The sequence below is a fragment of the Rattus rattus genome, chromosome 1, assembly GCF_011064425.1.
Source record: "Rattus rattus isolate New Zealand chromosome 1, Rrattus_CSIRO_v1, whole genome shotgun sequence".
Classification (NCBI taxonomy): Eukaryota; Metazoa; Chordata; class Mammalia; order Rodentia; family Muridae; genus Rattus; species Rattus rattus.
The window spans coordinates 248953660-248968533 of NC_046154.1; the positions used below are offsets into that span (position 1 = coordinate 248953660).

The following is a 14874-nucleotide window of genomic DNA, read 5'->3' on the forward strand; positions in this document are numbered from 1 at the left end:
TCAACTTCTTTGCCTGAGCTTGCGCTCTGGAGTAGCTCCGCCCGTCAAGGCTTTTAAGCCTCACATCACCCACCCTTTTTGTAGACAGCCACAGGAATGAGATAGCAGCATAATTTATTAAGGCTTTTTTTTTCTTTTTTCTTTTTTCTGGCAGAAACGGCATGGCCAGGGTCAGAGGCATTTAAAGAAGAGCTTGGAACCTTGGTTCAGTGTGCACGCACCGGCCGGCAGTCTCTGACACAGGGTGTCTCCGTCTTTTGTGCTCAGGTCTTTGCTGCACAACTGCAGCTCCTGCAACTGCGAGAGGATCTTGTCCCAGAGGTCAGAGTTCAGGGGCCCCTGAATGGAGCAGCCTGTGGGGGTGAGAGGACGTAGGTTTAACTTGCACACCCACAGGAGGCATAGTGCTCATGTTGTACCTCAGAGCCTACGTTTCGGTTTGTCCCATCATAAAAAGGACTCAATCAATATATCTGTACTATGGGCCCATGGATCTCTGGAGGCTACTGAATGCCAGGACTTTGATCATCAAACCAGAGATCCCAGTAGGCTCAAGGATACATATATCATGGAACTGGATAAAAGAACACAGATACCAGAAATACCAATGTGTTGGAAGGAGGGGGTAAGGTACAGTAGAAACCCAGGAGCTCCCCTGTGTTCAGCCTTTATCCTCCAAGGGCACAGCCTGCCACCCTCAAATCTCAGATGGGCAAGGCAAAGCCAGGCCAGGCCATCAGGTACACCTCTAAGGTGGAGAATGCTTTAGTGCAACAGAACAAGCTGCCTTATTAGTAGGTACTGTCTGAGTGTGTATGTGTGTGGGGTGCTGTGGGGGAGCGGGGGGGTTTGAGAGAGCGAGCACCCCTTTGGTGGAGCTTGCATTACTTTGAGTGGCTTCCGGCTCACAAGAATGAGGAAAGAAGGCTCCTGTAGGTGATGATGATGTGCTCTCTTGACCCAGAAAACCCCACAATATGCAAATCAAGAGGTCCAAATCATGCCTGCCCTGGTGGCACCCACCTTCAATCTCAGTACTCTCCAGGTAGACAGGAACCATTACAGAGTTCCAGAATAGCCAGGACTAAAACAACAAACAACCCCCTACTCTGAAAAGAGGTTCAAATCTTTTTTTTTTTTTTTTTTTTTTGGTTCTTTTTTCTTCGGAGCTGGGGACCCAACCCAGGGCCTTGTGCTTCCTAGGCAAGCGCCTACCACTGAGCTAAATCCCCAACCCCAAGAGGTTCAAATCTTGAATTCCTGTGGTGCAGCCTAGGCTGTGAGGGCATGCATGTGTATCTGAAAAATGCCACTTTAAAGAAGCAGAGTGCTGTTCCAGAGGTCTATAAGGGTGGAGTTGGGAGATTTTCGCCAGGCCAGACAGTCAGCCAGTGGCCCCCAAAGTGCTGGTTTTGATGAATTTACAGGGTTTGGGTATAGATTCTCTCTATTCACAAAGCAAAGGAACACTGTTGAACTTACAGAGTTTATGGTGGACTAACCCATGAGTTCCCCCTGCCTCAGTAAGATGATGCTCACTGAAGAGGAACAAACTATTCCTAGTCAAAAGAGCCTGCACAGAAGAAAAGATATCCCAAAGAAAGAGCCGGGCGGAGGTGGCGCACACCGTTAGCCCCAGCGCTCAGGGGTCAGAGGCAGGCAGATCTCTATGAGTTCAAGGCCATTCTGGTTTACACAGTGAGTTCCAGGGCTGCTAGGCATACACAGAGAAACCCTGTCTGAAAACAAAACAACACAACAAAAACCTGAAGAAATAAAAATCGCGACACAGGAGTTAAATAAATGTAAACTGGATCTGGAGACGGCGCGACAGCTCTGCTCTCGCAGAGGACCTTGTTGGGTTTCCAGCCCCTACATGGTAACTCAGTCACCAGCAACTCCAGCACTAGAGGTGCCAGACATACACACTGTGCACAGACATACAGGAAAACCTAAATTTTTATAAAAGAAATTAGTTTTTAAAAATAAATGCAAATAAAACTTTTAGTTCTTTTTTTTTTTTTTTTTTCGGAGCTGGGGACCGAACCCAGGGCCTTGCGCTTCCTAGGTAAGCGCTCTACCACTGAGCTAAATCCCCAGCCCCGCAAATAAAACTTTTAAAAAGGAATGAAGAAGTATACCTGTGGAAAAGGCCCTTAATGCTTTTCATTTTCATTGAAATTTTTCTTTTGGGGGACTGGAGAGATGGCTCAGTGGTTAAGAGCACTGACTGCTCTTCCAGAGGTCCTGAGTTCAATTCCCAGCAACCACATGGTGGCTCACAACCATCTTTAATGGGATCTGGCTGGTGTCTGCAGAGAGCAAGTATCCTCATATACTCGGCAGTGGTGGAACACACCTTCAATTCCAGCACTCAGGAGGAAGAGGTAGGTGAGTCTCTGAGTTTGAGGCCAGCCTGGTTCCAGGACAGCTAGGGCTACATACAGAAACCTTGTCTCGGAAAACTAAAATAAATAGAATTTTTAAATTGCTTCTATGTGTCGTGTTTCATTTTCATTGACATGTGTTATCTGTGTACCGCGTGAAACCAGGCTGCCTACAGAGGCCAGAAGGCAGCTTCAGATCCCCTGGAACTGGAGTTACAGAGGTTGTGAGCTGTGTGGATGCTGAGGTTTGAAATGGGGTCTCTGGAAGACCAACCCGAGTGCTGACCATTCCTCCAGCTCCTTTGGTTTTGTTGTTGGTGTTATTTTGAGAGAGGGCTTTACATGGCTCAGGCCATGTTCGAGGCAGTCTGCCTTAGCCTCTAGTGCTAGGTTATAGGTATGAACTATACTGGTCCCTTCCTGAGCTACTCTGAGCCAGCAGTCAGTCAGTCTCACTCCTTGCCCTGGTTATACCACAAACTGCCGCCTTTCATCACAACAGCCTTGTGGAGTCTGGCTCATGGCAAAGTAAGCCCTGAGTTAGGTGAGGCATAGCAGGAGCCCTTGTTGTTCCTACCCCTTACCTGACAAGCCAAGGAAGCTGAGGCCTTGGGGCCGCTCCTGTAGGGCAGACAGGAGTTCCTCCAGACCGGCACAGCTGACCTCAGGGTTGGCAGACAGATCCAGAGAGGTGAGTGAGGGGCAGCAAGGGAGACATCTAGAATGACACGGGAACTGAAGAGATGAGCTTGCAGGGAAGCCCTTGCCTGAGTGCTGGGGAAGGCTGCCCCAGTCAGACCCTTGACTCTGGGAGCCAGGGACTATCAGGACCTCTCCAGGACCAGACAGAGAGGCAAGACTGCAGTGCCAGCTCTATACAGTTCCTGCCTTGATAGGCAGCCGAAGCTCTGGGGCTGGATCAGGGGCGGGGAGGGAATGCTTTACTTAGGAAAATAAAGGATAGGCCAGAGTGGGAAGCTCTCAAACCACAGGGGCGTGGCAAGAAACTTAAAGTAAGCATGCCTGCCAGAGCTGTCCCCGGAGAGTGTGGACGTCAGAAAGGGTGACACCACCTGACCCATCTTCATGTCAGGAGAGTCAGTGGCTCAGGGATGGTATGTTACCTGCTCAGTTCTCTCACAGCCTTGTCACTCAGGCAGTTTGCAGACAGGGTTAGGTGGGCCAGAGCACAGCCTTCCTGGGCGTAAGAACAGGGCAAAAGGCCATGCCTAGTGGGCTCCCATTCACCTTCCTCCCAGCAGAGACCCACTACCAAGAAAGTTGTTTGGAGAAGGAAACACCTCTCTTCCTGGATAGGTACAGAGGCCTTGTAAAGACCACAGGGGCCTGGCGTGTCCCTTAGGACTTGCCTGAAAGTAACCCAGGAGTCCATGGGTGTTCTTCCCAACCCCTAGCCCTTCCCTCAGACTCTGCACAGCCTGGCAGAGGGTTTCAGCTGTAGGACTTGGGGTTTGGCAATCTACTGCACACCTCATACCTTGGTCAAGTATTTGATAACAGGCTCTATGAGACTCGAGTTGCTCTTGCTGGCTGCCACGGAGCTAAGCTCCAAATGTAGGAGGGTACAGGTGGGTAAGCTCTGCAGCACCCTCGCCAGGGCAGGAGCGCCGAGAGTATTGTAAGATAGGGACAAGGTCTTGAGGTGCTCAGCATCTGTACAGCAGAGGAACTTCTGTCAACCCAGTCAGTACCCCCTGCCCTTTCCCCACCCTAGAGTTCTGACCCCAGAAGCCCTGTGAATCCTTTAGAGAAACTGCTACCCCTGAGCTTTTTGTGGGGAAACTGAGGAGCAATGGCTCTTGTCCAGTCCCCTGAGCCCAGTGTTTACCACTCCACATTCCTGGCTGCTGGGAACATGACGCTCTGGGCCAGGACACTTCTGAGTGAAAGTAAGGACACTGCTCTGACCACTGCTACCTAATCCCAGGCCCCTCCCTCTGCTGGGCTCTGCCGGGCAGTCCCGGCCCTCAGTGCTCTGTACTGAATCAGGCGGGCTCACAATGAAACCAGCTCAGGAAAGTGGAAAACTTAGGCCCCAGGTAAAGAGGGAGTCTGAGGGCAGACATGGCCTCTCTGAAACCCTACGTGTGGGATGTGTGTGTGTGTGTGTGTGTGTGTGTGTGTGGTTGGAATGAGTTCTGAGAACAGCCAAAGCTGGTCAAGCACCAATTTCTGCTGGAACCCCAGCTATACTTGAATCCTAATAGGAACTGACACTTGCCTCAGAAGCCAGCCAGATCTTGATATCCTGGGACCTCTCTGTTCAAGGTTTTGAGTTTTCTCAACACTGGGGTCAGGGGATACACTTAAGTGACCATCTTACCTTGGAAGGCACTACCCAGGGCAGCCTGGTGGCTCAGGAAGAAGCTGGGGCTGAAACCACAGGCTTGTAGACGCAAGGTCCTGAGCACGGGGCAGGCCCGCAGAAGGGAGGCCAGGGCCTGACCACAGCCATCTCCCAGTGGATTCATACTCAAGTCTAGTTCCTCCATGTTCTAGAGAAGATATGGGATGGGCACTGAGCTCACAGACTCCCCACAAAGAGTCTGGTGTCTGCAGGGACACACACTGCCCAGCGCTCCCAGATGCACCATTCCGCCATTGACTTGCTCAGTGGGAACAGGGATGTCCTGCAGCTGTCACCCCACTGTACGCTGGGTCTTTACCTGGAAAGCAGTCTGGCCCAAGGAGCCTTCAACAAGCTGACGCAGGCCTTCCGGGCCCAAGTGGTTGGAAGAGAGATCGAGGAGGACCAGGTTAGGCATGGTGCCCAGGGTAGCCAGTAGCTCAGTAGCACATGGGTCACCCAGTCGGTTCCCAGCAAGGCGTAGCTCCCGGAGCGCTGTGTGTAACTTGAGGGCCCTCAGCAGGGGTGTGAGCTGGGCTTGGCACAAGGCCAGAGAACAGGCACTAAACGAAGGGCTTGAACTCTGGTGCTCCATGGCCTGCAGCACTTGCTGGTGCTCCCCTACGAAGACAAATGTAGGGTCAGGTCACCAGGGCCAGAGCTTACACCTGCCCTCTGAATCCTGCAGGCAAAGTAAAACGGTCCAGGCAGTAATACTGAGCGCCCATTCCTAAAACCCTTGGATTTAGTACCATGCAGGGGGCTTGCATATAAGTCTTGCCGGTGGGGGGTGAGTGGGGTGGTGTTTAGTTCCTTCAGCCACACTTACGCCTTCCAGTCACCAGCTCCTGGTGACCTCCAGCCCCCCTCAGACTCCTTCCTGGGCTTTACCCCTATGGCTTAGGTTGCTTTAGGAACTGTCTTTCCAAAGGCCCATGATCTCAGGACTCCTACCTGTCTCTCACGTGTGGGTAACAGGTATAAGGCTTAGAGGAGAGCTGGGTTTCCTCAGACATGGGTATGTGCAGGGTAGACAGGGACTGCATGCCCAGCTCTTCCTGCGTATGCTCACCTTGCCCCAGGCTCTGGCAGGCCCTATGGTAGCGGTCCTTTAGCGGAGGAAGGTCCCATGAAGTTACTTCAGCCATCACCTAGAGTGTACATCTGGTGAGCAGCCATGCGGTGCCTGGCAGACAGAGGTAGCCTATGCCCATGGCCGCGACCCTGCTGCTGCTCACCTCGTCATTACTTTGCAGCACATCAGGGATGGGGTCCTGTGGGGCCAGTAGTGCTCCATCCTTCCGTAGGGTGAGCCTTGGGAGTAGCCCGCAAGTTTGGAAGTAGCGCTGGGCCGCTTGCTCTGCTAGCCAAGCCACAGAATGGACATCGCTGCCAAAGAGAATGGCGTCCTGAGCTCAGATGCACTGGGGTCCTGCTTTGGTGCTTTGGGATCTCTACCTCATTCACCTGGTGCTCCCCACCTCTGCACCTCTCCTCTGGAAAACTAGCCTCCCCCAAACCCCCCACGACAGGGTTTTTGTGTAGCCCTGGCTGTCCTAGAACTTGCTATGTAGACCAGTTTGACCTTGAACTTACAGACATCTGCTTGCTTCTGCCTCCTGAGTACTGGGATTAAAGGCAGACTATCTGCTCTTCTGGCCAACTCTAAGGCCCATAGAACCTTCCTAGGCTGTGCTGAGGATGCCTGCTTGAGCCTGTGCAGGGCTCCCTGGGGCTCTAGGGAGTAGAGTGCCAAGTCCAAGGGAGTCCTTCTCACACATCCCCCCCTGACATGCACGTAAGGGTACTGTGTACTGAACTGCTGTTACCCCAGGCAGAGCCGCTTGACAGACAGCAGAAGGAAGGGTGACTGGGGACAGGGGAGAGCACTTGCCTTACCTGTGTGGGACGGGGATGAGGAAAAGGTTATCCTGAATTTGAACTCGAACCCGGATAGGAGGGGGCTGGACCAGAAGCTAGCAGGTAAGGACAGAGGGAGGGGACAGTCAGAAGACAGCAGTCTCCACCTGCACCTGTCTCGTGCTAAAAGACTGCATGTGCACCCACCAAAGGCTGGCCTGCTGCACAATTTTCTTTGTTGGGTCCTGTGGTCCTTGGCGCGCTGGAGTTCTCCGTAGGCTCTGCAGTCAAGCTGGCATCTGCTGCTTTAGTCCGTGTACACCAACCATCAAGACTTGCTGGGCGACTCTGCTTGGCACGAGTCCGGGGCCTTGCAGGGCATCGCTCATAGTCTGATACGGAGGTACTGGGCCTGCTGCTGCTGCTGCTGCTGCGGGTCAGAGGTGTATCTACCTCCAGCCATTCCTCAGCCAGGAATTCCTCCTCAGGAATCAGTGCTGTTTTGGGGGCAGGGACTTCATTTGAGCCCCGAGGCAGGCTAGGTACCAAGCGACGGCTCTGGGCACTCCCCACGCCTCGGATGGCTGCTTGGTAAGCAGCCCGGCAAGCGCTTGAAGTGGCTGTCTCTCTACTTTTGGATGGGTCAGGTGTCTTGGCTTCACCCTGCTGTGTGCTGTGTCTCAGTCTTTTCTGAGATGGCCTGCAGGGGTTTATGTTGTCGTCGTCGTCCTCCGAGCTGCTACTGCTGCTGGCTGGCCTGTGCCTGTTCTTTCGAGGTCTGCACACTGCAGACACAGTTTCCTCCAGAAAGACCTTAGCAGGGGCTGGAGAGGCCTCTGGAGGTCTAGGAGTATACGAGGGGGGTTTTGGACAGGGGCTTGAGGGAGGAGAGGTCTCAGGGTCGAAGAGATGATTATTTGGAATGGTCTGGAGGGCAGGGGAGCTGTGGGAAGCTGAGGAAGAGAGAATAAATCATGAGATAGGACCTCACTTTTAGGGCTAGGAACAAGGAGAGATAGAGGAGGCCCTGGCCCTGTTTACCTTGGCCTGAGGAGGCCATCTGGAGCCTCCTCTCCATGGACGCGGCCTTCTGTCTTGTCTCAAGGTCAAGGTCCCTGAAGTACAGCTTCACCCACTGCTGCAGTGTCTCCAGTGGGCTGAGGCCCTGAGTGGCACTCAGTTGAGCAGGGGAACAACAGACTATCGAGTCCCTGTCCTCCTGGCCCATGCCCTGACTCACCTTCCTGGTACGGAGAGTTACAGATGCCCCTCGCTCAATGAGGAGCTCGGCTACCTCAAAGTGGCCACAGTTGAGGGCATCATGCAGAGGGGTGATGCCATCACACCCCTGGCCACCCGGGTCATCCACTGCTGCTCCATGGTCCAGAAGGAAGCGCACAATCTCTGGGGAGGTGAGGTGGGTCAGCACATGAACTCAGATCCCAGTAACATTCATGCTTGCTCTCTGACCCCCATGTCTGCCCTGGGCTTGGCCTGACCTTACTCACCAAGATGTCCATAGTTGCAAGCTTCATGTAGAGGTGTCCAGCCACAGTAGTCTCGGGGATTCAGGGGATGGCCCTAGGGCCAAGGAAAGAGGATGGGTCCTAGTCCTAGTCCTAGTGCTGATTTGTGCCTAACGCCCAGAGTAGGCCTCAAAGATTTACTCCTTGATATAGCCTTCTTTCCCTCTTTCGGTGTTACCAAAGGAGGCTATGTCCTGCCCTTCTTGATGCCTAGCTGGCTACACTGTCATAGTAGCTTAGTCTGTCGGCCATTCTCATCCTAACCGGGCCAGCTCACTCACCCACCTCAGGAATGCTAGGCAGGTACTTGGCATCTCTTCTATTTTTAAAAACAAAGCTATAAAGAAGATACTGCTGGGTCCACAGCTCCCTGAGGAGGCAAAGGTTCAATGATCTCTCTAGGGATTGTGCCCACCTGCTTCACAAGATCCTGGACACGGCGCAGTTGGCCTTCGATGCAAGCTCGGTGCAACAGGGTCTCTCCCATGTCATTGCGCCGGTTCCACTGTAAGTGTAGTTGCCCCGACATGGGGCAGAAGTGTGAGGGGCGGAGGTATTGCTGGGTACAGAGCCGATGGGCAACAGGAAGGGGGAGGGCATGTGGTCCTCACCTTGTTTATCTTCCGCCGCCCCACACAGCCCTGAAGCTCCTCCTCTTCCTCCAGCTGCTGTGTCAGGCCGTCAGCATCATCCTCTAGAAGAGTTAAGTCGGCTGACCCTGAGCCTATGGTGTTCTAGCTCTCTGGGGCAGAGCGGCCACAAGCAGGAAGGCAGACTCTGGGGCCTGTGAGCTCGGTAGCCAGGTATAACAAAGCTGAGTCCCAGCCCAACCCAGCTCCACCAGAAGACGGCTTCTACTCGTTTGTTTATGGCTTTTCAAGACAGGCTTTCTCTGGCTGTCTCGGAACTTGCTCTGTAGACCATGCTGGCCTCGATCTCCCAGAACTGCCTGCCTCAGCCTCCTGGTGGTGCGTCACGACCTCCCGGCTAGCCCATCTCTATTTCACCACTATACTATACTCAGGCGCTAAAGGAAGCAGTTGCCCTTCAGCCCCTCCTTCAGAGGAATTGCCCACTCAAGTCCTGTTCATTATGTGCTGGCCTATTCCCAGAGCCTGCCCTGCAGATCAGTCTTTATTAGACTTTCCCTCTGAGCAAACACCCTTGTGAGGGTAAGTCACCTGCTTAGCCAGTCACCTTATGTCTTACTGGCCTCTGGGCTTCTCCCATTACCAGTGATTCTTCTCAGAGGCTCTTATGCAGGCCTGATGCCCACTCCTGGCTCCCCCTGGCCCTTTCTCTGTTTTCCTCTCCGCTCTCTCTTATGGATGTGGCCACTGGCTGAAGGATACCCCTAAAGTTTTAGTACCTGGTTCTTTCTTCTCCCTCATAACACTGAAAATACCAATATTCAACCTCTCTCATCCTCTAAGACATGGCCTGACTCCCCAGGAACTGAGTCTCCAGTCTTCTAAGTTCGCACTTGAAGTCAGGGTTTTTCTAGGAACCTAAGCCACAGACCTCACAGTTGGGTCTTGCGTGACCACCACAGTGCTGGAAATCAGCCCTCAGCTCCACAGCCTCCGGCCTGCCTTGCCTCAGAGGGAAGATGCTCTCATTCCTAGAACTGCTGGGCAAGTCTCGTAAAAGTGAAGCACGGCAATGGCCCCAACCACAGCCTGTCACCCTCAAGGCCGTCCAGGACACACAGTCTCACCCTGCCAGGACCATCTCCTTAGGCTTTGACCCAAACAACTGACTTTCAGCCGGGTAGTGGTCAGACAGAAAGAACCCTTGTGTCTGACGCCCACTCCGCCCCTGACCAGTTCTTTCCATAGGGAGCTCCCAATCACCACAGTCCCATGCTCTGTATACATGCCGCGCCTCCTCCATGCACTGCCACCTAACTGTAGCACTGTCACCCCGAGGTCCTCCGCAGGCTCCATAAAGACACATCTCCAGCACACACCAGCCCATCCCAGCCGTCATCCCAGAGCAGAAGCAGGCAGAAAGGGCAAGTGCACCCAGCCCCACCCACCATGCAAGGCAGCACGTGGCCCTCACCGCTCTCTGAGAGCTCCATTTCACTGGTCTCCAGGGCCTCACTGGCTTCTTCCTCCTCCTCTTCTTCCTCCTCTTCCTCTGTGTCTTTTGCCATACTCAGCTCCTGCAGTCTGATTTCAGTGTCACGGGCTTCTTGGGGCTGCAACTTCAGTTGCACTGTGTAAAGCTGCTGTAAGATCTGCCTCTGGGGAGCAGAGATGTCCAGTTGAGGAACAAGCAGGACCACGAAGAGCAGTTAATGTAAGGCAAAACAGGTTGAGGCACAAGAATTTTAACTTCGGGGTTAGCTTGGGCAACTTAGTGAGACTCTGTCTCGTTTTTTTAAAAAAGGATTTATTTATTTAATATATATGAGTAAACTATAGCTGTCTTCAGACACATCAGAAGAGGATATTGGATCTCATTCCAGATGGTTGTGAGCCATCCTGTGCTCGCTGGGATTTGAACTCAGGACCTTTGGAAGAGCAGTCAGTGCTCTTAACCGCTGAGCCATCTCTCCAGCCTGAGACCCTGTCTCAAAATGAAAATACAAGGGGGCCGGAGAGATGGCTCAGCTGTTAAGAGCACCCGACTGCTCTTCCAGAGGTCATGAGTTCAATTCCCAGCAACCACATGGTGGCTCACAACCATCTGTAAAGAGATCCGATGCCCTCTTCTGGTGTATCTGAAGACAGCTACAGTGTACTTATATATATATAATAAATAAAATAAAAAGAAAAGAAAAGAAAAAATGAAAATACAAAACGGGCCAGGGGTAGGTAGGTTGAGAGTAAGATCTTAAGGTCGAAAGCCAGGAAAAGTGAAAGCTAGATTTATCTGGGGATCCGGTGCTGGTGGGATGGGCTCTCATACCTGCAGTTGGTACCGCTGGGCCTGCTGAGCACAGCCGAAAGCCTTCTGGAAGCATGGAGCTAGCAGCTCATATGCATCTCCAGCTTCCTCACGGGCCAGTGCAATGTTGAACCAAGTCTTAGCTTCCTGAACCAGAGAGGGAAACGCCACGAGGTTGGTGGCTGCCTACCATCTCCAGCTGCCCACAGCCATAAGCTGGTTTCCCTTAGCTGCTCATATGAAACTGGAAGATCTGCTTTGTCTCTGTCCTATCCCCAACAGGACCATGACAGTGCCTGGAAGGAACAACCTTTCTAGGGGAAGCATCCGCTTGCACCCGTTACCGGAGAATGGCGGGCTCAAGGTAGAAGCATAAAAATGCACCAGTGTGTGCGGAGGGGACGAGGGCACGTCACCTCCAGGGCATTGCCTTTGCGTAGCCTCAGTTCCTCTTCATAGTGGTGTACAGCCTTGTGGTAATCCTTCATGTCTCCCAGCGTGGTGGCCAGGGATTCGTGGATGACAGCCAGCTCAAGGTCCGGTCTGTTCAGCAGCTCAGCAAAGTGCAGCTAAGAAGCCAGCACAGTAAGTCTCAGACCCTCTTGTGTGCTGCTGCCACTGTCCTCCCACCCTGTGGAGGAGGGGAGCACTCACCTGCTTCTGGTAAGCCTCAGATGCCTTGGGGAAGTCATCGGCTTTGGAGAAAAGGTCCCCCAACTGTTCACAGATAGCCATGGCACCTTGAAGATCATTGCCCTCAGCCTCTTGCAGCTGCTGCTGCAGCCGGACCACGGCCAATACTGCCAAAAAAAATCTCAAGTGAGGGGGGCGTCATACAGTATAGGGCCCCAAGCACAGCCTACCACCCACCAGCCATATTCCCTCAGGCAGTGGCCTGAGAGCCAGGGAAAGTGGCTCAGCGTGACCATTGGTCAGAGTGGGTAGTGGGGATATTGACCACTAGGAACTTCTGAAGGTTAGAAGGGTAAGTATGCCTGGCAGCCTAGAACAGTGCTTGGTCTGAAGATCTGAACACTAGTGACCGTCACTGTCAGTCTCTGGGGCACAGTATGCCACCTGTGCTCCCATTTGCTAATGCTGTCTTGGGACAAAGGTCCAGTCAGTTTCTTCCACACCCTCTAGTGTCCTCCATACCCTGTGCAGCAGGCTTAGACAAAAGCAAGGGTCTTCAACTGACAGAAATCTACCCTTGCTGTCAGAGGCTCATGCCCACATTGCCACATCCCCAAGAAGCTGGGTGTCTCCTGCTGGGAGGGCAGAGCCCTTCTCCGACCCCTAGGGCTCTCAGTTCAGGGACCCCATGCAGCCTCACCATACTTGAGACTCTGACAGACAGCCACTCTCTGGTTAGGCTTCTGAGAGCCCAACCTATAGGCCTTCTTCAGGGCTCGTTTGGCAGCCAGAAAGTCCCCCAGATCTTGGAGCACCTAGAAAGAGGGGGAAAAACTAAGACCTATAGACTTACTAAGGGCCAGGCCCAAGCGGACAATGAAAGGAGAGGTACCTGAGACACTAGCATGCAACATTCGCTTTCCATGAATCTCATCTTCATGGCACGTGCACATTCCCGGGCCCCCTCCAAGCAGCGCATGGCCTGAGAGTGCTGCCCTCCGCGCCAGTGGATGGCACCCAGGTTGTATCGGGCCCGGAACAGATCTTCATACAGATGGTTCTGCCTGTGGAGGATGAGGTAACAGGAGCTCAGAGTGTCCAGTGTCCACCAGCCTTGGAACAGTGGACCCCGAAATGTCTATGACACTGTTGATGTTCAACCAGTTACGGCTACAGACACCACACAGACCCTGGGCTCTACCATGCTATGGTTTCAGGCCTAAATCTTCTCCTCAGCCTGCAGCATAAATGTACATGGCAAACGAACAACTTAGGCAAGCTGCCCTCTCAGAAGGATCCCAGGCGACCACCCGCTCCCTCTTGGGGACAGGGATAGTGCCTCCTCACTCAGCGAGAAAGATGCTCTTTTTGAAGTAGTTGTTGCACTGGGCTGTCTGCTGCAGGCTCTCACAGGTGAGGCCCAGATTGAGGTAGAGACGGGTCCTCATCTCACTCAGTTCCCGCTGGGTCAGCATCCCTAGAAAGCAAGAGCTTTAGGGACTCAGTTGCCTCCTCTGGGTATGGGGTTTTCCCTTTATCCCACCCTTTATCCATCTCTTATCGAGTGAGCCAGGAGTCTGCTGCAGATAGAGTATACAGGGAAGGGGCAGATGTCTCACAGGTTCAAGCTGGTGAGCAACTCAGGCCTTGGAAAGGGAGGACCTAGAATGCAGGATATGGGGAGGGAAAATCCAGGGAAAGGGCACCCACCCTCTAGTTTCTCATCCACAATAGCCAAACTCTTCTCAAAGGCAGCCTGTGCCTGCAGCAAGGAATCTCTTGATTGGCAGTGGTCATATACATCCAGATGGGTGCGGCCAATGGTGGCCCAGGCTCTCTGCAGTTCAGTGTGGTTGGACAGGGAACCAGCTAGATCCAGGTAGAGATGCTGGTGCTAGTGTAGAAAAAAAAAAGCATGGGCTGGAGAGATGGCTCAGTGGTTAAGAGCATGGATTGTTCTTCCAGAGGTCCTGAGTTCAAATCCCAGCAACCACACGTGGCTCACAACCATCTGTAATGGGATCCGACAGCCACAGTGTACTTATATATAATAAATACATCTTTAAAAAAAGAGAGAAAAAAAAAAGCATTTGAAGTACCAGAGGAAGCTACTCTTATGAAAGAGAACCTTCTGTTTCCCAAAATTCAACAGAGTTGGCTATACCCATGTCCTATCTTTCCTGTGCAAAGGACTGTCTATGTAGCAGTGTTGTCATGGGAGACCACTAAGGGCTGCCTGGAGTGTTGCTTGCCATAGCAGTGGGTCCCGAGTCTTCTCTTTAGTTGTCACGAACTCATTCATCCCCGAGTCAAGAGCCGGGCAGCGCCCCGAGTAAGCATAAGGGTGTGACTGCCTGCCGTGTCAGTTGTCGCTGAATACTATTTGTATACTAGTCCTCACTCCTCAACAAGAAGTGAAGGCTCTGTACCTTCAGAGCAGCAGAGTAGTTCTCCATTTCAGCCAGCCGCTCTCCGATCTTGCGGTGGGCCACAGCGCAGCCTAGGGTGTCCTGGACACTCTCTAGCAGATGTAGCTCCTGCTGGTGCTCCTCTAAAGCTTCCTGGAAGCGACCTGCCGGAAGAGAGGCGTGGGGTGCTCAAGGTGCGCCATCACTCAGTCAGTCCCCTGCCGCCCCCCCTCCCTCTCACCACTCCGGCTCACCGTGGCTAGCTAGCAGCTCCCCCAGCTGGTGGCAGCAGACCGCCTCCTCGCACAGCTGTCCATTCCTCTGGGCCCTGGCCTTGGCCTTGCTCAGCTCTGCCGGAAGAGAGAATCAAGTCTAACCCAGGACCCGATCCACACCCTGCGTCCCGACAAGTACGCCCCAAAATACTCACGGCGAAGCTCCTGTTCCAGCGTCATATTCACACAGCCACCGCCGCCGCGAAAATCTGGACTTCCCGCGCTTCTCTGAGCCCACGCCCATTACCTCGCTCCACCCCTAACACGCAGGGCCCACCCAGTCTTCTGAGCGCATGCTTAACTCCGCCCCTTCGGTGGCCCGAGTGCTGTAGACCCCAGGCCTCCTGGGATTTGTAGTCCGACGAGCTCCAGCATGGCGGGATCAGAGAGCCCAAGGTCTGTTGGTTGGGATCTGGGCTTTCAAAGCTGCTGGCGGAGAATGCAGGTACCCAGGCAGGCAGTGTCCTTATTTACAGACCCCTTCGGGTGAGTTACCCGGACTACAGACAACGTGTGGGCACT

At 53.3% G+C, this 14874-nt stretch overlaps 1 protein-coding gene across 1 annotated transcript; it reads right to left on the bottom strand.

Annotated features, from left to right (window-relative positions):
* Positions 1 to 97: 97 nt before the first annotated feature.
* Positions 98 to 14549, bottom strand: Tonsl (tonsoku like, DNA repair protein). Its single transcript, XM_032917454.1, has 26 exons — positions 14508 to 14549; positions 14332 to 14427; positions 14099 to 14241; positions 13380 to 13563; positions 13017 to 13146; positions 12562 to 12733; positions 12370 to 12484; positions 11691 to 11836; positions 11453 to 11605; positions 11058 to 11183; positions 10206 to 10389; positions 8753 to 8835; positions 8557 to 8646; positions 8124 to 8196; positions 7856 to 8019; positions 7657 to 7780; positions 6823 to 7568; positions 6655 to 6731; positions 5994 to 6144; positions 5828 to 5906; positions 5075 to 5376; positions 4732 to 4903; positions 3886 to 4061; positions 3512 to 3585; positions 2972 to 3105; positions 98 to 353 (listed from the first exon to the last, which is right to left on the bottom strand). Exons 1-26 carry the CDS (start codon positions 14530 to 14532, stop codon positions 172 to 174), a joined length of 4101 nt encoding a protein of 1366 aa, XP_032773345.1. The 5' UTR covers positions 14533 to 14549; the 3' UTR covers positions 98 to 171.
* Positions 14550 to 14874: the final 325 nt, after the last annotated feature.